Here is a 22,926-nt window from a genome sequence, read left to right as displayed (position 1 = left end):
TGCAGTTTCTCACCCGAATCAGCCACCAGCGCTGTATCATCAACGAACAACAACTGACTTACCAAGCTCTCTCATTCACAACAGACTGCATACTTGCCCCTCTTTCCAAAACTCTTGCATTCACCTCCCTAACAACCCCATCCATAAACAAATTAAACAACCAGGGAGTCATCACGCACCCCTGCCACAAACCGACATTCACTGAGAACCAATCACTTTCCTCTCTTCCTACTCGTACACATGCCTTACATGCTCGATAAAAACTTTTTACTGTTTCTAACAACTTGCCTCCCACACCATATATTCTTAATACCGTCCACAGAGCATCTCTATCAAATCTATCATACGCATTCTCCAGATCCATAAATGTTACATACAAATCCATTTGCTTTTCTAAGTATTTCTCACATACATTCTTCAAAGCAAAAACCTGATTCACACATCCTTTACCACTTCTGAAACCACACTGTTTTTCCCGAATCTGATGCTCAGTACATGCCTTCACCCTCTCAATCAATACCCTCCTATATAATTTCCCAGGAACACTTAACAAACTTACACCGCTGTAATTTGAGCATTCACCTGTATCCCCCTTGCCTGTGTAGAATGGCACTATGGAAGCATTCCGCCAATCCTCAGGTACCTCACCATGAGTCATACATAGATTGAATAACCTTACCAATCAGTCACCAACAGAGTCACCCCCCTTTTTAATAAATTCCACTGCAATACCATCCAAACCCGCTGCCTTGCCGGCTTTCATCTTCCGCAAAGCTTTTACTACCTCTTCTCTGTTTACCAAATCATTCTCCCTAACCCTCTAACTTTGCACACCACCTCGACCAAAACACCCTATATCTGCCACTCTATCCTCCAACACATTAAACAAACCTTCAAAATCTCCACCTCCTTCTCACATCACCACTACTTGTTATCACCTCCCCATTAGCCCCCTTCACTGATGTTCTCATTTGTTCCCTTGTCTTACGCACTTTATTTACCTCCTTCCGAAACATCTTTTAATTCTCCCTAAAATTTTACGATACTCTCTCACCCCAACTCTCATTTGCCCTCTTTTTCACCTCTTGCACCTTTCTCTTGACCTCCTGCCTCTATTTTATACATCCTTGGGGATAGGGGAGAGAGAATACTTCCCACGCATTCCCCACGTGTCGTGGAAGGCGAATAAAGGGGACGGGAGCGGGGGGGCTAGAAATCCTCCCCTCCTTGTAAGTTAACTTTCTAAAAGGGGAAACAGAAGGAGTCACGTGGAGACTGCTCATCCTCCTCGAAGGCTGATAAGGGGTGTTTAAATGTTTGTGGTTGTAACCAAGATGAGAAAAAAGGAGAGTTAGGTAGTATGTTTGAGGAAAGGAACCTGGATGTTTTGGCTCTGAGTGAAACGAAGCTCAAGGGTAAAGGGGAAGAGTGGTTTGGAAATGTTTTGGGATTAAGGTCAGGGGCTGGTGAGAGGACAAGAACAAGGGAAGGAGTAGCAATACTCCTGAAACAGGAGTGGTAGGAATAAGTGATACACTGTAAGAAAGTAAATTCTAGATTGATATGGGTAAAACTGAAAGTGGATAGAGGAGAGATGGGTGATTATTGGTGTATATGCACCTGGGCATGAGAAGAAAGATCATGAGAGGCAAGTGATTTGGGAGAAGTTGATTGAGTGTGTTAGTAGTTTTGATGCACGAAACCGGGTTATACTGATGGGTGATTTGAATGCAAAGGTGAGTAATGTGGCAGTTCAGGGAATAATTGGTGTACATCGGGTGGTCAGTGTTGTAAATGGAAATGGTGAAGAGCTTGTAGATTTATGCGCTGAAAATAGGACTAGTGATTGGAAATACCTGGTTTAAAAAGAGAGATATACATAAGTATAATACGTATGTAAGTAAGAGAGATGGCCAGAGAGCATTATTGGATTACGTGTTAACTGATAGGTGAGCGAAAGAGAAACTTTCGGATGTTAACGTATGAGATGTGCAACTGGAGGGATGTCTGATCATTATTTTGTGGAGGCGACGGTGAAGATTTGTAGAGGCTTTCAGAAAAGAAGAGAAAATATTGGGGTGAAGAGAGTGGTGAAAGTAAGTGAGCTCGGGAAGGAGACTTGTGTGAGGAAGTACCAGGAGAGACTGAGTATAGAGTGGAAAAAGGTGAGAACAAAAGACGTAAGGAGAGTTGGGGAGGAATGGGATGTATTTAGGGAAGCAGTGATGGCTTGCGCAAAACATGCTTGTATCATGAGAAAGATGGGAGGTGGGCAGATTAGAAAGGGTAGTGAGTGGTGGGATGAAGAAGTAAGATTATTAGTGAAAGAGAAGAGAGAGGCATTTACAAGATTTTTGCAGGGAAATAATGCAAATGACTGGGAGATGATATATAAATAAAACAAATAAATAATATATATCTATTATACTTTGTCGCTGTCTCCCGCTGCATATATATATATATATATATATATATATATATATATATATATATATATATATATATTTTTTTTTTTTTTTTTTTTATACCTCGTCGCTGTCTCCCGCGTTTGCGAGGTAGCGCAAGGAAACAGACGAAAGAAATGGCCCAACCCCCCCCCATACACATGTACATACACACGTCCACACACGCAAATATACATACCTACACAGCTTTCCATGGTTTACCCAGGACGCTTCACATGCCTTGATTCAATCCACTGACAGCACGTCAACCCCTGTATACCACATCGCTCCAATTCACTCTATTCCTTGCCCTCCTTTCACCCTCCTGCATGTTCAGGCCCCGATCACACAAAATCCTTTTCACTCCATCTTTCCACCTCCAATTTGGTCTCCCTCTTCTCCTCGTTCCCTTCACCTCCGACACATATATCCTCTTGGTCAATCTTTCCTCACTCATTCTCTCCATGTGCCAAAACCATTTCAAAACACCCTCTTCTGCTCTCTCAACCACGCTCTTTTTATTTCCACACATCTCTCTTACCCTTACGTTACTTACTCGATCAAACCACCTCACACCACACATTGTCCTCAAACATCTCATTTCCAGCACATCCATCCTCCTGCGCACAACTCTATCCATAGCCCACGCCTCGCAACCATACAACATTGTTGGAACCACTATTCCTTCAAACATACCCATTTTTGCTTTCCGGGATAATGTTCTCGACTTCCACACATTTTTCAAGGCTCCCAAAATTTTCGCCCCCTCCCCCACCCTATGATCCACTTCCGCTTCCATGGTTCCATCCGCTGACAGATCCACTCCCAGATATCTAAAACACTTCACTTCCTCCAGTTTTTCTCCATTCAAACTCACCTCCCAATTGACTTGACCCTCAACCCTACTGTACCTAATAACCTTGCTCTTATTCACATTTACTCTTAACTTTCTTCTTCCACACACTTTACCAAACTCCGTCACCAGCTTCTGCAGTTTCTCACATGAATCCGCCACCAGCGCTGTATCATCAGCGAACAACAACTGACTCACTTCCCAAGCTCTCTCATCCCCAACAGACTTCATACTTGCCCCTCTTTCCAAGACTCTTGCATTTACCTCCCTAACAACCCCATCCATAAACAAATTAAACAACCATGGAGACATCACACACCCCTGCCGCAAACCTACATTCACTGAGAACCAATCACTTTCCTCTCTTCCTACACGTACACATGCCTTACATCCTCGATAAAAACTTTTCACTGCTTCTAACAACTTGCCTCCCACACCATATATTCTTAATACCTTCCACAGAGCATCTCTATCAACTCTATCATATGCCTTCTCCAGATCCATAAATGCTACATACAAATCCATTTGCTTTTCTAAGTATTTCTCACGGAATGCGTGCATAGTGCCATTGTACAAAGGCAAAGGGGATAAGAGTGAGTGCTCAAATTACAGAGGTATAAGTTTGTTGAGTATTCCTGGTAAATTATATGGGAGGGTATTGATTGAGAGGGTGAAGGCATGTACAGAGCATCAGATATATATATATATATATATATATATATATATATATATATATATATATATATATATATATATATATATATATATATATACATATGATACAGCGCTGGTGGCTGATTCATGTGAGAAACTGCAGAAGCTGGTGACTGAGTTTGGTAAAGTGTGTGAAAGAAGAAAGTTAAGAGTATATGTGAATAAGAGCAAGGTTATTAGGTACAGTAGGGTTGAGGGTCAAGTCAATGGGGAGGTAAGTTTGAATGGAGAAAAACTGGAGGAAGTAAAGTGTTTTAGATATCTGGGAGTGGATCTGGCAGCGGATGGAACCATGGAAGCGGAAGTGAATCATACGGTGGGGGAGGGGGCGAAAATCCTGGGAGCCTTGAAGAATGTGTGCAAGTCGAGAACATTATCTCGGAAAGCAAAAATGGGTATATTTGAAGGAATAGTGGTTCCAACAATGTTGTATGGTTGCGAGGCGCGGGCTATGGATAGAGTTGTGCGCAGGATGGTGGATGTGCTGGAAATGAGATGTTTGAGGACAATGTGTGGTGTGAGGTGGTTTGATAGAGTAAGTAATGTAATGGTTTGAAATGGTTTGGGCACATGGAGAGAATGAGTGAGGAAAGATTGACCAAGAGGATATATGTGTCGGAGGTGGAGGGAACGAGGAGAAGTTGGAGACCAAATTGGAGGTGGAAAGATGGAGTGAAAAAGATTTTGTGTGATCGGGGCCTGAACATGCAGGAGGGTGAAAGGAGGGCAAGGAATAGAGTGAATTGGATCGATGTGGTATACCGGGTTGACGTGCTGTCAGTGGATTGAATCAGGGCATGTGAAGCGTCTGGGGTAAACCATGGAAAGTTGTGTGGGGCCTGGATGTGGAAAGGGAGTTGTGGTTTCGGGCATTATTGCATGACAGCTAGAGACTGAGTGTGAACGAATGGGGCCTTTGTTGTCTTTTCCTAGTGCTACCTCGCACACACGAGGGGGGAGGGGGATGGTATTCCATGTGTGGCGAGGTGGTGATGGGAATGAATAAAGGCAGACAGTGTGAATTGTGTGCATGGGTATATATGTATGTGTCTGTGTGTGTATATATATGTGTACATTGAGATGTATAGGTATGTATATTTGCGTGTGTGGACGTGTATGTATATACATTGTGTATGGGGGTGGGTTGGGCCATTTCTTTCGTCTGTTTCCTTGTGCTACCTCGCAAACGCGGGAGACAGCGACAAAGCAAAATAAAATAAATAAATAAATATATATATATATATATATATATATATATATATATATATATATATATATATATATATATATATATATATATATATATATATATATATATATTTTTTTTTTTTTTTTTTTTTTTTTTTCTTTGTCGCTGTCTCCCGCGTTTGCGAGGCAGCGCAAGGAAACAGACGAAAGAAATGGCCCAACCCACCACCCACCACCAGGAGAGACTGAGTACAGAATGGAAAAAAGTGAGAACAATGGAGGTAAGGGGAGTGGGGGTAGATTGGGATGTATTTAGGGAAGCAGTGATGGATTGCGCAAAAGATGCTTGTGGCATGAAATGCGTGGTAGGTAGGCAGATTAGAAAGGGTAGTGAGTGGTGGGATAAAGAAGTAAGATTATTAGTGAAAGAGAAGAGAGAGGCATTTGGACGATTTTTGCAAGGAAATAATGCAAATGAGTGGGAAATGTATAAAAGAAAGAGGCAGGAGGTGACAAAGGTGCAAGAGGTGAAAAAGAAGGCAAATGAGAGTTCAGGTGTAAGAGTATTATTAAATTTTAGGGAGAATAAAAAGATGTTTTGGAAAGAGGTAAATAAAGAGCGTAAGACAAGGGAACAAATGGAAACTTCAGTGAAGGGGGCTAATGGGGAGGTGATAACAAGTAGTGGTGATGTGAGAAGAAAATGGAGAGAGTATTTTGAAGGTTTGTTGAATGTGTTGGAGGATAGAGTGGCAGATATAGGGTGTTTTGGTCGAGGTGGTGTGCAAAGTGAGAGGATTAGGGAAAATGATTTGGTAAACAGAGAAGAGGTAGTAAAACCCTTCCGGAAGATGAAAGCCGGCAAGGCAGCGGGTTTGGATGGTATTGCAGTGGAATCTATTAAAAAAAGGGGGTGACTGTATTGTTGACGGGTTGGTAAGGTTATTTAATGTATGTATGACTCATGGTGAGGTGCCTGAGGATTGGCGGAATGCATGCATAGTGCCATTGTACAAAGGCAAAGGGGATAACAGTGAGTGCTCAAATGACAGAGGTATAAGTTTGTTGAGTATTCCTGGTAAATTATATGGGATGATATTGATTGAGAGGGTGAAGGCATGTACAGAGCATCAAATTGGGAAAGAGCAGTGTGGTTTCAAAGGTGGTACAGGATGTGTGGATCAGGTGTTTGCTTTGAAGAATGTATGCGAGAAATACTTAGAAAAGCAAATGGATTTGTATGTAGCATTTATGGAGAAGGCATATGATAGAGTTGATAGAGATGCTCTGTGGAAGGTACTAAGAATATATGGTGTGGGAGGCAAGTTGTTAGAAGCAGTGAAAAGTTTTTATCGAGGATGTAAGGCATGTGTACGTGTAGGAAGAGAGGAAAGTGATTGGTTCTCAGTGAATGTAGGTTTGCGGCAGGGGTGTGTGATGTCTCCATGGTTGTTTAATTTGTTTATGGATGGGGTTGTTAGGGAGGTGAATGCAAGAGTTTTGGAAAGAGGGGCAAGTATGAAGTCTGTTGGGGATGAGAGAGCTTGGGAAGTGAGTCAGTTGTTGTTCGCTGATGATACAGCGCTGGTGGCTAATTCATATGAGAAACTGCAGAAGCTGGTGACTGAGCTTGGTAAAGTGTGTGAAAGAAGAAAGTTAAGAGTAAATGTGAATAACAGCAAGTTCATTAGGTACAGTAGAGTTGAGGGTCAAGTCAATTGGGAGGTAAGTTTGAATGGAGAAAAACTGGAGGAAGTAAAGTGTTTTAGATATCTGGGAGTGGATCTGGCAGCGGATGGAACCATGGAAGCAGAAGTGAATCATAGAGTGGGGGAGGGGGCGAAAATCCTGGGAGCCGTGAAGAATGTGTGGAAGTCGAAAACATTATCTCCGAAAGCAAAAATGGGTATGTTTGAAGGAATAGTAGTTCCAACAATGTTGTATGGTTGCGAGGCGCGGGCTATGGATAGAGTTGTGCGCAGGAGGGTGGATGTGCTGGAAATGAGATGTTTGACGACAATATGTGGTGTGAGGTGGTTTGATCGAGTAAGTAATGTAAGGGTAAGAGAGATGTGTGGAAATAAAAAGAGCGTGGTTGAGAGAGCAGAAGAGGGTGTTTTGAAATGGTTTTGGCACATGGAGAGAATGAGTGAGGAAAGATTGACCAAGAGGATATATGTGTCAGAGATGGAGGAAACGAGGAGAAGTGGGAGACCAAATTGGAGGTGGAAAGATGTCTTTTTATTTCCACACATCTCTCTTACCCTTACGCTACTTACTCGATCAAACCACCTCACACCACACATTGTCCTCAAACATCTCATTTCCAGCACATCCATCCTCCTGCGCACAACTCTATCCATAGCCCACGCCTCGCAACCATACAACATTGTTGGAACCACTATTCCTTCAAACATACCCATTTTTGCTTTCCGAGATAATGTTCTCGATTTCCACACATTCTTCAAGGCTCCCAGGATTTTCGCCCCCTCCCCCACCCTATGATCCACTTCCGCTTCCATGGTTCCATCCACTGCCAGATCCACTCCCAGATATCTAAAAGACTTTACTTCCTCCAGTTTTTCTCCATTCAAACTTACCTCCCAATTGACTTGACCCTCAACCCTACTGTACCCAATAACCTTGCTCTTATTCACATTTACTCTTAACTTTCTTCTTTCACACACTTTACCAAACTCAGTCACCAGCTTCTGCAGTTTCTCACATGAATCAGCCACCAGCGATGTATCATCAGCGAACAACAACTGACTCACTTCCCAAGCTCTCTCATCCCCAACAGACTTCATACTTGCCTCTCTTTCCAAAACTCTTGCATTCACCTCCCTAACAACCCCATCCATAAACAAATTAAACAACCATGGAGACATCACACACCCCTGCCGCAAACCTTCATTCACTGAGAACCAATCACTTTCCTCTCTTCCTACACGTACACATGCCTTACATCCTCGATAAAAACTTTTCACTGCTTCTAACAACTTGCCTCCCACACCATATATTCTTAATACCGTCCACAGAGCATCTCTATCAACTCTATCATATGCCTTCTCCAGATCCATAAATGCTACATACAAATCCATTTGCTTTTCTAAGTATTTCTCACATACATTCTTCAAAGCAAACACCTGATCCACACATCCTGTACCACTTCTGAAACCACACTGCTCTTCCCCAATCTGATGCTCTGTACATGCCTTCACCCTCTCAATCAATACCCTCCCATATAATTTACCAGGAATACTCAACAGACTTATACCTCTGTAATTTGAGCACTCACTCTTATCCCCTTTGCCTTTGTACAATGGCACTATGCACGCATTCCGCCAATCCTCAGGCACCTCACCATGAGTCATACATACATTAAATAACCTTACCAACCAGTCAATAATACAGTCACCCCCTTTTTTAATAGATTCCACTGCAATTCCATCCAAACCTGCTGCCTTGCCGGCTTTCATCTTCCGCAAAGCTTTTACTACCTCTTCTCTGTTTACCAAATCATTTTCCCTAACCCTCTCACTTTGCACACCACCTCGACCAAAACACCCTGTATCTGCCACTCTATCATCAAACACATTCAACAAACCTTCAAAATACTCACTCCATTTTCTTCTCACATCACCACTACTTGTTATCACCTCCCCATTTGCGCCCTTCACTGAAGTTCCCATTTGCTCCCTTGTCTTACGCACTTTATTTACCTCCTTCCAGAACATCTTTTTATTCTCCTTAAAATTTAATGATACTCTCTCACCCCAACTCTCATTTGCCCTCTTTTTCACCTCTTGCACCTTTCTCTTGACCTCCTGTCTCTTTCTTTTATACATCTCCCACTCAATTGCATTTTTTCCCTGCAAAAATCCTCCAAATGCCTCTCTCTTCTCTTTCACTAATAATCTTACTTCTTCATCCCACCACTCACTACCCTTTCTAATCAACCCACCTCCCACGCTTCTCATGCCACAAGCATCTTTTGCTCAATCCATCACTGATTCCCTAAATACATCCCATTCCTCCCCCACTCCCCTTACTTCCATTGTTCTCACCTTTTTCCATTCTGTACTCAGTCTCTCCTGGTACTTCCTCACACAAGTCTCCTTCCCAAGCTCACTTACTCTCACCACCCTCTTCACCCCAACATTCACTCTTCTTTTCTGAAAACCCATACAAATCTTCACCTTAGCATCCACAAGATAATGATCAGACATCCCTCCAGTTGCACCTCTCAGCACATTAACATCCAAAAGTCTCTTTCGCGCGCCTGTCAATTAACACGTAATCCAATAACGCTCTCTGGCCATCTCTCCTACTTACATACGTATACTTATGTATATCTCGCTTTTTAAACCAGGTATTCCCAATCACCAGTCCTTTTTCAGCATATAAGTCTACAAGTTCTTCACCATTTCCATTTATATATCCCTGGGGATAGGGGAGAAAGAATACTTCCCACGCATTCCTCACGTGTCGTAAAAGGCGACTAAAGGGGAAGGGAGCGGGGGGTAGAAACCCTCCCCTCCTTGTATTTCAACTTCCTAAAAGTGGAAACAGTAGAAGGAGTCACCCGGGGAGTGCTCATCCTCCTCGAAGGCTCAGATTGGGGTGTCTAAATGTGTGTGGATGTAACCGATATGAGAAAGAAGGAGAGATAGGTAGTATGTTTGAGGAAAGGAATCTGGATGTTTTGGCTCTGAGTGAAACGAAGCTCAAGGGTAAAGGGGAAGAGTGGTTTCGGAATATCTTGGGAGTAAAGTCAGGGGTTAATGGAAGGAGAAGAGCAAGGGAAGGAGTACCACTGTTCCTGAAATAAGAGTGGTGGGAGTATGTGATAGAGTGTAAGAAAGTAAACTCTAGATTGATATGGGTAAAACTGAAAGTGGATGGAGAGAGGTGGGTGATCATTGGTGCATATGCACTTGGGCATGAGAAGAAAGATCATGAGAGGCAAGTGTTTTGGGAGCAGAGGAGTGAGTGTGTTAGTAGATTTGATGCACGAGACCGGTTGATGGGTGACTTGAATGCAAAGGTGAGTAATGTGGCAGTTAATGGAATAATTGGTGTCCATGGGGTGTTCAGTGTTGTAAATGGAAATGGTGAAGAGCTTGTAGATTTATGTGCTGAAAAAGGACTGGTGATTGGGAATACCTGGTTTAAAAAGAGAGATATACATAAGTATACGTATGTAAGTAGGAGAGATGGCCAGATAGCGTTATTGGATTACGTGTTAATTGATAGGCGCGCGAAAAAGAGACTTTTGGATGTTAATATACTGAAAGGTGCAACTGGAGGGATGTCTGATCATTATCTTGTGGCGGCGAAGGTGAAAATTTGTAGAGGTTTTCAGAAAAGAAGAGAGAATGTTGGGGTGAAAAGAGTGGTGAGAGTAAGTGAGCTTGGGAAGGAGACTTGTGTGAGGAAGTACAAGGAGAGACTGAGTACAGAATGGAAAAAGTTGAGAACAAAGGACGTAAGGGGAGTGGGGGAGGAATGGGATGAATTTAGGGAAGCAGTGATGGCTTGCGCAAAAGATGCTTGTGGCATGAAATGCGTGGGAGGTGGGCAGATTAGAAAGGGTAGTGAGTGGTGGGATGAAGAAGTAAGATTATTAGTGAAAGAGAAGAGACAGGCATTTGGACGATGTTTGCAGGGAAATAATGCAAATGACTGGGAGATGTATAAAAGAAAGAGGCAGGAGGTCAAGAGAAAGGTGCAAGAGGTGAAGAGGAGGAAAATAAGAGTTGGGACGAGAGAGTATCATTATATTTTAGGGAAAATAAAAAGATGTTTTGGAACGAGGTAAATAAAGAGCGTAAGACAAGGGAACAAATGGGAACTTCAGTGAAGGGGGAGAATGGGGAGGTGATAACAAGTTGTGGTGATGTGAGAAGGAGATGGAGTGAGTATTTTGAAGGTTTGTTTAATGTGTTTGATGACAGATTGGCAGATATAGGGTCTTTTGGTCGAGGTGGTGTGCAAAGTTAGAGGGTTAGGGAGAATGATTTGGTAAACAGAGAGGAGGTAGTAAGACCGTTCCGAAAGATGAAAGCCGGCAAGGGATCGGGTTTGGATGGTATTGCAGTGGAATTTATTAAAAAAGGGGGTGACTGTATTGTTGATTGGTTGGTAAGGTTATCTAATGAATGTATGACTCATGGTGAGGTGCCAGAGGATTGGCGGAATGCTTGCATAGTGCCATTGTACAAAGGCAAAGGGGATAAAAGTGAGTGCTCAAATTACAGAGGTATAAGTTTGTTGAGTATTCCTGGTAAATTATATGGGAGGGTACTGATTGAGAGGGTGAGGGCATGTACAGAGCATCAGATTGGGGAAGAGCAGTGTGATTTCAGAAGTGGTAGAGGATGTGTGGATCAGGTGTTTGCTTTGAAGAATGTATGTGAGAAATACTTAGAAAAGCAAATGGATTTGGATGTAGCATTTATGGATCTGGAGAAAGCATATGATAGAGTTGATAGAGATGCTCTGTGGAAGGTATTAAGAATATATGGTATCGGAGGTAAGTTGTTAGGAGTTAAATGTTTTTACCGAGGATGTAAGGCATGTGTACGTGTAGGAAGAGAGGAAAGTGATTGGTTCTCAGTGAATGTAGGTTTGCGGCAGGGGTGTGTGATGTCTCCATGGTTGTCTAATTTGTTTATGGATGGGGTTGTTAGGGAGGTGAATGCAAGAGTTTTGGAGAGAGGGGAAAGTATGCAGTCTGTTGTGGATGAGAGAGCTTGGGAAGAGTCAGTTGTTGGTCGCTGATAATACAGCGATGGTGACTAATTCGGGAGAGAAACTGCAGAAACTGGTGACTGAGTTTGGTAAAGTGTGTGAAAGAAGAAAGCTGAGAGTAAATGTGAATGAGAGCAAGGTTATTAGGTACAGTGGGGTTGAGAGACAAGTCAATTGGGAGGTACGTTTGAATGGAGAAAAACTGGAGGAAGTGAAGTGTTTTAGATATCTGGGAGTGGATTTGGAAGCGGATGGAACCATGGAAGCGGAAGTGAGTCATAGGGTGGGGGAGGGGGCAAAAGTTCTGGGAGCGTTGAAAAATGTGTGGAAGGCGAGAATGTTATCTCGGAAAGCAAAAATGGGTATGTTTGAAGGAATAGTGGTTCCAACAATGTTATATGGTTGCAATGCCTGGGCTATAGATAAAGTTGTGCGGAGGAGGGTGGATGTGTTGGAAATGAGATGTTTGAGGACAATATGTGGTGTGAGGCGATTTGATCGCGTAAGTAATGAAAGGGTAAGAGAGATGTGTGGTAATAAAAAGAGTGTGGTTGAGAGAGCAGAAGAGGGTGTTTTGAAATGGTTTGGTCACATGGAGAGAATGAGTGAGGAAAGATTGACAGAGAGGGTATATGTGTCAGAGGTGGGGGGACCAAGGAGAAGTGGGAGACTAAATTGGAGGTGAAAAGATGAAGGGAAAAAGATTTTGAGTGATCAGGGCCTTAACATGCAAGAGGGTGAAAGGGGTGCAAGGAAGAGAGCGAATTGGAACGACGTGGTGTACCGGGGTCGATGTCCTGTCAATGGATTGAACCAGTGCATGTGAAGCGTCTGGGGTAAACCATGGAAAGTTCTGTGGGGCCTGGATGTGGAAATGGAGCTGTCGTTTCGGTGAATTATACATGACAGCTAGAGACTGAGTGTGAACGAATCTGGCCTTTGTTGTCTTTTCCTAGTGTTACCTCGCACACATGCGAGGGGAGGGGGTTGTCATTTTCATGTGTGGCAGGGTGGCGATAGGAAATAATAAGGGCAGACAGTTTGAATTATGTACATGTGTATATATGTATATGTCTGTGTGTGTATGTATATGTATACGTTGAGATGTACAGGTATGTATATGTGCGTGTATGGACGCGTATGTATATACATGTGTATGTTGGTGGTTGGGCCATTATTTCGTCTGTTTCCTTGCGCTCCCTCGCTAACGCGGGAGACAGCGACAAAGTATAATAATAATAATAATAATAATAATAATAATAATAATAATATATGTAATATATATATTCGGGCATTATTGCATGACAGCTAGAAACTGTGTGAACGAATGGGGCCTTTGTTGCCTTTTCATAGCGCTACCTCGCACACATGAGGGGGGAGGGGGATGGTATTCCATGTGTGGCGAGGTGGCGATGGGAATGAATAAAGGCAGACAGTGTGAATTGTGTGCATGGGTATATATGTATGTGTCTGTGTGTGTATATATATGTGTACATTGAGATGTATAGGTATGTATATTTGCGTGTGTGGACGTGTATGTATATACATGTGTATGGGGGTGGGTTGGGCCATTTCTTTCGTCTGTTTCCTTGCGCTACCTCGCAAACGCGGGAGACAACGACAATGCAAAATAAATAAATATATATATATATATATATATATATATATATATATATATATATATATATATATATATATATATATATATATATATATATATATTTTCCCCTTGTGTCGTAGAAGGCAATTAAAGGGATGGGCATGCGAAGCTAGAAACCCTTCCCTCGTTGTGTTTTAGTTTTCTAAATGGGGAGACAGAAGGAGATATGCATAGAGCGCTCATCCTCCTAGAAGGCTCAGATTAGGGTGTTTAAATGTGTTTGGCTGTAAACAAGATGAGAAAAAAAGGAGATATACGTAGTATGTTTGAGGAAAGGACCCTGGATGTTTTGGAGTGAAGTGAAGCTCAAGGTTAAAGGGGAAGAGTACTTTGGGAATGTCTTGGGAGTAAAGTCTGGGGTTGGTGAAAGGACAAGAGCAAAGGAAGTAGTACTGCTTCTGAAGCAGTTGTTGTGGGAGGATGTGATAAGAGTGTAAATAAGTAAACTCTAGATTGATATGGGTAAAACTGATAAAGTATGGAGAGAGATGGGTGATTATTGCTGCCTATGCACCTGGTCATATGAAAGATCATGAGAGGCAAGTGTTGTGGGAGCAGCTGAGTGAGTGTGTTAGCAGCTTTGATGCACGAGACCGAGTTATAGTGATGGGTGATTTGAATGCAAATGTGAGTAATGTGGCATTTAGAGGTATAATTGGTGTGTATGGGGTGTTCATTGTTGTAAATGGAAATGGTGAAGAGCTTGTAGATTTGTTTGCTGAAAAAAGAACTGGTGATTGGGAACACCTGGTTTAAAAAGATATACACATAAGTATGCGTATGTAAGTAGAAGAGATGCCCAGATAGCGTTATTGGATTACGTGTTAATTGATAGGCGCGGGAAAGAGAGACTTTTGGTTGTTAATGCGCTGAGAGGGACAACTGGAGGGATGTATGATCATTACCTTGTGGAGGCGAAGGTGAAGATATGTTGAGGTTTTCAGAAAAGAGGAGAGAATTTTGGAGCAAAGAGAGTGGTGAGAATAAGTGAGCTTGGAAGGGAGACTTGTGTGAGGAAGTACCACGAGAGATTGAGTGCAAAATGGAAAAAGGTGAGAGCAAATGACGTAAGGGGAATGTGGGAGGAATGCGATGTATTCAGGGAAGCAGTGATGGCTTGCTCAAAAGATGCCTGTGGCATGAGAAAGGTGGGCGGTGGGGAGATTAGAAAGGGTAGTGAGTGGTGTGATGAAGAAGTAAGATTGTTAGTGAAAGAGAAGAGAGAGGCATTTAGACGGTTTTGCAGGGAAATAGTGCAAATGACTGGGAGATGTATAAAAGAAAGAGGCAAAAGGTCAAGAGAAAGGTACAACAGGTGAAAAAGAGGGCAAATGAGAGTTGGGGTGAAAGAGTATCATTAAAGTTTAGGGAGAATAAAAAGATGTTTTGGAAGGAAGTAAATAAAGTGCGTAAGACAAGAGAACAAATAGGAACATCGGTGAAGGGGGCAAATGTGGAGGTAATAACAAGTAGTGGTGAAGTGAGAGGAAGATGGAGTGAGAATTTTGAAGGTTTGTTGAATATGTTTGATGATAGAGTGGCAGATATAGGGTGTTTTGGTTGAGGTGGCGTGTGAAGTAAGAGGGTCAGAGAGAATGACTTGGTTAACAGAGAAGAGGTAGAGAAAGCTTTGTGGAAGATGAAAGCCGGGAAGGCAGGGCCGGTTTGGATGGTAATGCTGTGGAATTTATTAAAAAAGGGGGTGACTGTGATGTTGATTGGATGGTAAAGATATTCAATGTGTGTATGGTTCATGGTGAAATGGCTGAGGACTGGCGGAATGCATGCATAGTGCCACTGTACAAAGGCAAAGGGGATAAAGGTGAGTGTTCAAATTACAGAGGTATAAGTTTGTTGAGTATTCATGGGAAATCATATGGGAAGGTATTGATTGAGAGGGTTAAGGCATGTACAGAGCATCAGATTGGGGAAGAGCAGTGTGGTTTCAGAAGTGGTAGAGGATGTGAGGATCAGGTGTTTGCTTTGAAGAATGTATGTGAGAAATACTTAGAAAAGCAAACGGATTTGTATGTAGCATTATGGATCTGGAGAAGGCATATGACAGAGTTGATTGAGGTGCTCTATGGAAGGCATTAAGAGTATATGATGTGGGAGGCAAGTTGCTAGACGCAGTGAAAAGTTTTTATCGAGAATGGAAGGCATGTGTACAAATAGGAAGAGAGGAAAGTGATTGGTTCCCTGTGAATGTCGATGGTGTGGTTAGGGAGGTGATTTTAAGAGTTTTGGAGGGAGGGGCAAGTATGCAGTCTGTTGTGGATGAGAGGGCTTGGGAAGCGAGTCAGCTGTCGTTGGCTGATGATATAGCGCTGGTGGCTGATTTGGGTGAGAAACTGCCAAAGTTGGTAACTGAGCTTGGTAAAGTGTGTGAAAGAAGAAAGCTGGGAATCCCTCAACCCAACTGAACTTAATAACCTTAATAACCTTGCTCTTATTCACATCTACTCTCAACTTTCTTCTTTCACACACTTTACCAAACTCAGTCACCAACTACTGCAGTTTCTCACCCGAATCAGCCACCAGCACTGTATCATCAGCCAACAACAACTGACTCACTTCCCAAGCCCCCTCATCCATAACAGACTGCATACTTCCCCCTGTCTCCAAAACTCTTGGATTCACCTCCCTAACAACCCCATCCATAAACAAAGTAAACAACCATGGAGATATCACACACCCCTGCCACAAACCAACATTCATGGGAACCAATCACTTTCCTCTCTTCCTACTCTTTCATATGCCTTACATCCTTGGTAAAAACTTTTCAATGCTTCTAGCAACTTACCTTCCACATCATATACTCTTAAAACCTTCCACAAAGCATCTTAATCCACCCTATCATATGCCATCTCTAGATCCATAATTGTTACTTACAAATCTGTCTGCTTTTCTAAGTATATCTCACATACATTCTTCAAAGCAAACACCTGATCCACACATCCCCTACCACTTCTGAAACCACACTGCTCTTCCCCAATCTGATGCTCTGTACATGTCTTCACCCTCTCAATCAATACCCTTCCATATAATTTACCTGGAACACTCAACAAACTTATACCTCTGTAATTTGAACGCACACCTTTATCCCCTTTGCCTTTGTGGAATGGCACTATGCATGCATTTTGCCAATCCTCAGGCACTTCACCATATCCTTACCAACCAATCAACAATACAGTCACCCCCCCCTTCTTTTTTTTTTTTTAAATAAAATCCACTCTAATACCATCGAAACCCGCCGCCTTGCCAGCTTTCATCTTCTGCAAAGCTTTCACCACCTCTTCTCTGTTCACCAAAACCTTGTCTCTGACCCTCTCACTTTGCACAACACCTCATTCAAAACACCCAATATTTGCCACACTATCATCAAACGCATTCAACAAACCTTCAAAATATTCACTCCATCTCCTTCTAACTTCACACTACTTGTTATTACCTCTCTATTTGCCCCTTCACCAAAGTTCCCATTTATTCTCTTGTCTTACGCACTTTATTTACCTCCTTCCAAAACATCTTTTTATTCTCCCTAAAATTTAATCATACTCTCTCACCCCAACTCTCATTTGCCCTCCTCACCTGTTGCACCTTTCTCTTGACCTCCTGCCACTTTCTTTCATACATCTCCTAGTGATTTGCACTACTTCCCTGCGAATATCTTCCACACGCCTTTCTATTTTTTCTTTCACTAACAATCTTACTTCATCAAACTATTCACTACCCTGTCTAATCTGCCCACCTTCTACCTTTCTCATGCCACACGCATCTTTTGCGCAACCCATCACTGCTTCCCTAAATACATCCCATTCCTCCCCCCCAATCCCCTTACGTCATCTGCTCTCACCTTTTGCCATTCTGCAATTAATTCTCTCCTGGTACTTCCTCACACAAATCTCCTTTCCAAGCTCACTTACTCTCACCACTCTCTTCTCCCCAATATTCTCTCTTCTTTCCTGATAAGCTCTACAAATATTCACCTTCGCCTCCACAAGATAGTGATCAGATATCCCTGCAACTGCCCCTCTCAGCACATTAATATCCAAAAGTCTCTCTTTTCCATGTCTACCAATTAATAATGCCCTCTGGCCATCTCTCCTACTCACATACGTATACTTTTGTATATCTCTCTCTTTTTAAGACAGGTATTCCCAATCTCCAGTCCTTGTTCAGCACACAAATCCACAAGCTCTTCACCATTTCCATTTACAACACTGAGCACCCCATGTAAACCAATTATACCCTCAACTGCCACATTACTCACCTTTGCATTCAAATCACCCATCATCATAACCCGGTCTAGTGCATCAAAGCTACTAACACACTCACTCAGTTGCTCCCAAAACACTTGCCTCTCATGATCTTTCTTCTCATGCCCAGGTGCATAGGTACCAATAATCACCCATATCTCTCCATGCACTCTCAGTTTCACCCATATCAATCTAAAGTTCACTTTCTTACACTCTATCACATATTCCCTCAACTCCTGCTTCAGGAAGAGTGCTACTCCTTCCTTTGCTCTTGTCCTCTCACTAACCCCTGGTTTTACTCCCAAGACATTCCCTAACCATCCTTCTCCTATACCCTTGAGCTTCGTTTCACTCAGAGCCAAAACATCCAGGTTCTTTCCTCAAATATACTACCTTTCTCTCCTGTCTTCTCATCTTGGTTACTTCCACACACATTCAGACAACCTAATCTGTGCTTTCGAGGAGGATGAGCACTCCCTGCTTGACTCCCTCTGTTTCCCTTTTAGAAATTGAAATACAAGCAGGGGAGGCTTTCCAGCCCCCAGCTCCCACCCCCTTTAGTCACCTTCTACTACATGCGGGGAATACATGGGAAGTATTTTTTCTTTCCTACATATACATATACTTACAATATTCAGAAGACTAAGTACTCTTTTTTCTTTAAATGTTTAGTAAAACAATTCTTTTTAAACAACACAGGGAACTCATTATTGGACAGTAATCCTTGTTAAGCTGCTTGAATCCTAACAAAATATAGTTACATACATCATGTGATTTACCTGTCTATCTATATATCTGATGCCTGTTCCCTCCTGCAACTCCCTCGATAGTCTACATAACAAAAGAACTCCATTGCTGCTTCTTAGCCTTTAGAGCCTCATCCTTCAAAGGACACTGGCAGAAGGCAACTCTAGTGCAGTGTTTGCAGGGGCTCCAACCTAAATGTTCCTACCCACTACTTCTATCTATTGCTCTTACCATTTTACCACATGGCAGGGCTAGCACATAGTGCCTAACCCTGGAAAATCTAGAGTTACGAAGAATGAGCTGTGTGAGCTAAGTGTTGTCAAGTGCTATGTATTTTAAGGAGAGACTGTATAACTGAGACAGAAAGAAAAGACAGCTACATGAGTCAGAGGAGTGCAATCTGACAACCACTGAAGTGTTGACTCACTACACAGCCATCATTAGCCCTCCTGATACCCAAGTGGGTAGTATTGGTAATATGCCTCCCTCGTCGTTGGCTGCCTACCAACTACCTACTTCATGTGATTTTCCTTGAGTAATAAAAAGGTCTAACAAGTAAAGTATCTTTACCATTTGGATCATCATTTGGCAGCTGAAGACTTTTGCAACTTCTTAAAAATGAAAAAAGTCTAGTATTGAACCTTCAATGTAAAAATTAATAAAAGTTTTATTATAAACATGTATACATCTATACAATCATAAATAACAACGTGCAATTTACAATACAGAGCACTATGATTGGATATGGCTCTGAAAAATTTATCAATTTACATGTGCAGTCAGTGAAAGTTTATCAACATATACTACATTCTTCAGTAATTTTGCTTATTCTTTAGAAGCAAGCTATTTCCTGAGTAACTTAGCTTCTTTCTTCTCTTGTATCTCTTTTAGCTGTTGTTCAACAATTAACTTACGTTCTTCAAGAAATTCTCCATATTCCTTTGGGTCTAACTCTTTCACAACCTGAAAATAATATGCAATTTTCAGTGCAAATTATAGGATACTGAACTGGAACAATAAAAACCTATCAGCGAAATACAATCATTACTATGAGAGAAATTAGTTGAAGTTCGTGTGATAGCGAAGAAGAAGAAGAAGAAGAAGAAGAAGAAGAATAAGAATAAGAATAAGAAGAAGAATAAGAATAAGAATAAGAATAAGAAGAAGAATAAGAATAAGAAGAAGAAGAAGAAGAATAAGAAGAATAAGAATAAGAATAAGAATAAGAATAAGAATAAGAAGAATAAGAAGAATAAGAATAAGAAGAATAAGAATAAGAAGAATAAGAATAAGAAGAATAAGAATAAGAAGAATAAGAATAAGAAGAATAAGAATAAGAAGAATAAGAATAAGAAGAATAAGAAGAAGAAGAATAAGAAGAAGAAGAATAAGAAGAAGAATAAGAATAAGAATAATAATAATAATAAGAATAATAATAAGAATAATAATAATAATAATAAGAAGAATAAGAATAAGAAGAATAAGAATAAGAAGAATAAGAATAAGAAGAATAAGAAGAATAAGAATAAGAAGAATAAGAATAAGAAGAATAAGAATAAGAAGAATAAGAATAAGAAGAATAAGAATAAGAAGAAGAAGAATAAGAATAAGAAGAATAAGAATAAGAAGAATAAGAATAAGAAGAAGAAGAATAAGAAGAAGAAGAATAAGAAGAATAAGAATAAGAAGAATAAGAATAAGAAGAATAAGAAGAATAAGAATAAGAAGAAGAAGAAGAAGAAGAAGAAGAAGAAGAAGAAGAAGAAGAAGAAGAAGAAGAAGAAGAAGAAGAAGAAGAAGAAGAAGAAGAAGAAGAAGAAGAAGAAGAAGAAGAAGAAGAAGAAGAAGAAGAAGAAGAAGAAGAAGAAGAAGAAGAAGAAGAAGAAGAAGAAGAAGAAGAAGAAGAAGAAGAAGAAGAAGAAGAAGAAGAAGAAGAAGAAGAAGAAGAAGAAGAAGAAGAAGAAGAAGAAGAAGAAGAAGAAGAAGAAGAAGAAGAAGAAGAAGAAGAAGAAGAAGAAGAAGAAGAAGAAGAAGAAGAAGAAGAAGAAGAAGAAGAAGAAGAAGAAGAAGAAGAAGAAGAAGAAGAAGAAGAAGAAGAAGAAGAAGAAGAAGAAGAAGAAGAAGAAGAAGAAGAAGAAGAAGAAGAAGAAGAAGAAGAAGAAGAAGAAGAAGAAGAAGAAGAAGAAGAAGAAGAAGAAGAAGAAGAAGAAGAAGAAGAAGAAGAAGAAGAAGAAGAAGAAGAAGAAGAAGAAGAAGAAGAAGAAGAAGAAGAAGAAGAAGAAGAAGAAGAAGAAGAAGAAGAAGAAGAAGAAGAAGAAGAAGAAGAAGAAGAAGAAGAAGAAGAAGAAGAAGAAGAAGAAGAAGAAGAAGAAGAAGAAGAAGAAGAAGAAGAAGAAGAAGAAGAAGAAGAAGAAGAAGAAGAAGAAGAAGAAGAAGAAGAAGAAGAAGAAGAAGAAGAAGAAGAAGAAGAAGAAGAAGAAGAAGAAGAAGAAGAAGAAGAAGAAGAAGAAGAAGAAGAAGAAGAAGAAGAAGAAGAAGAAGAAGAAGAAGAAGAAGAAGAAGAAGAAGAAGAAGAAGAAGAAGAAGAAGAAGAAGAAGAAGAAGAAGAAGAAGAAGAAGAAGAAGAAGAAGAAGAAGAAGAAGAAGAAGAAGAAGAAGAAGAAGAAGAAGAAGAAGAAGAAGAAGAAGAAGAAGAAGAAGAAGAAGAAGAAGAAGAAGAAGAAGAAGAAGAAGAAGAAGAAGAAGAAGAAGAAGAAGAAGAAGAAGAAGAAGAAGAAGAAGAAGAAGAAGAAGAAGAAGAAGAAGAAGAAGAAGAAGAAGAAGAAGAAGAAGAAGAAGAAGAAGAAGAAGAAGAAGAAGAAGAAGAAGAAGAAGAAGAAGAAGAAGAAGAAGAAGAAGAAGAAGAAGAAGAAGAAGAAGAAGAAGAAGAAGAAGAAGAAGAAGAAGAAGAAGAAGAAGAAGAAGAAGAAGAAGAAGAAGAAGAAGAAGAAGAAGAAGAAGAAGAAGAAGAAGAAGAAGAAGAAGAAGAAGAAGAAGAAGAAGAAGAAGAAGAAGAAGAAGAAGAAGAAGAAGAAGAAGAAGAAGAAGAAGAAGAAGAAGAAGAAGAAGAAGAAGAAGAAGAAGAAGAAGAAGAAGAAGAAGAAGAAGAAGAAGAAGAAGAAGAAGAAGAAGAAGAAGAAGAAGAAGAAGAAGAAGAAGAAGAAGAAGAAGAAGAAGAAGAAGAAGAAGAAGAAGAAGAAGAAGAAGAAGAAGAAGAAGAAGAAGAAGAAGAAGAAGAAGAAGAAGAAGAAGAAGAAGAAGAAGAAGAAGAAGAAGAAGAAGAAGAAGAAGAAGAAGAAGAAGAAGAAGAAGAAGAAGAAGAAGAAGAAGAAGAAGAAGAAGAAGAAGAAGAAGAAGAAGAAGAAGAAGAAGAAGAAGAAGAAGAAGAAGAAGAAGAAGAAGAAGAAGAAGAAGAAGAAGAAGAAGAAGAAGAAGAAGAAGAAGAAGAAGAAGAAGAAGAAGAAGAAGAAGAAGAAGAAGAAGAAGAAGAAGAAGAAGAAGAAGAAGAAGAAGAAGAAGAAGAAGAAGAAGAAGAAGAAGAAGAAGAAGAAGAAGAAGAAGAAGAAGAAGAAGAAGAAGAAGAAGAATAATAATAATAATAATAATAATAATAATAATAATAATAATAATAATAATAATAATAATAATAGAAATCAAGTATCAGTGTATCATACCCAGCATTGTGAATGAAAATGGCAAACAGCTCATGAAGCTGTGTGCGAAAAAAAGGCTGGTGCTTTGGAATACCTGATTAAAAAAGAGGGACTTACATAAGTATACATGGGCAAGTATGGGTGATGAAAAGTGGACATTACTGGATCATATACTAACTGATAAGCGTGCATAGGAAAGATTCTTGGATGTGAATGCAATGATAGGGGCTGCTGGACATGAATTATGATGCATGGAAAGAGGGTGGTAAAAGTGAGTGAGTTTGTAAAAGAGGCTTGTGTGAAGCAGAAATGATATAGGTGGAAAGATGGTGGTGAAAGTGAGCTTGGAAAAGAGGCATGTGTGGAGAGGTACCATTAGAGATCGAGTGTACAGTGGCAAAAGGTGACAGTAAATGACACTAAAGGAGTGGATGTGAAATGGGATGTATTTAAGGAAGAACTGCTTACATGTGCAAGAGAAGAGTGTGGTGTGCAGATGAGGGGAGGTGGACAGTTGTGAAAGGGTAGTGAGTAGTGTGGTGGTGAAGTTTAAGATGCTAGTGAAAGAGAAGAAAGGTGTATGGGCATTATTTACAGGGCAGGAGTTCAAGTGACT

General features: G+C 40.7%; 1 protein-coding gene across 3 annotated transcripts in view; it reads right to left on the bottom strand.

The window, feature by feature from the left end:
- Positions 1 to 19,267: 19,267 nt before the first annotated feature.
- mRpL11 (mitochondrial ribosomal protein L11) overlaps positions 19,268 to 22,926 on the bottom strand; it is a 130,273-nt gene continuing 126,614 nt past the window's right edge. For all 3 annotated transcript variants that reach the window (XM_071676622.1, XM_071676631.1, XM_071676638.1), the window contains exon 5: positions 19,268 to 19,581. In XM_071676622.1, the coding sequence (XP_071532723.1) occupies positions 19,462 to 19,581 (120 nt within the window). In that variant the 3' untranslated portion in view covers positions 19,268 to 19,461. The remainder of the gene's footprint in view (positions 19,582 to 22,926) is intronic.

Source organism: Panulirus ornatus, chromosome 2 (assembly GCF_036320965.1).
Source record: "Panulirus ornatus isolate Po-2019 chromosome 2, ASM3632096v1, whole genome shotgun sequence".
Taxonomy (NCBI): domain Eukaryota; kingdom Metazoa; phylum Arthropoda; class Malacostraca; order Decapoda; family Palinuridae; genus Panulirus; species Panulirus ornatus.
Note: the sequence above shows the minus strand (reverse complement) of the source record. Positions and strands in the feature narration are given on the sequence as shown.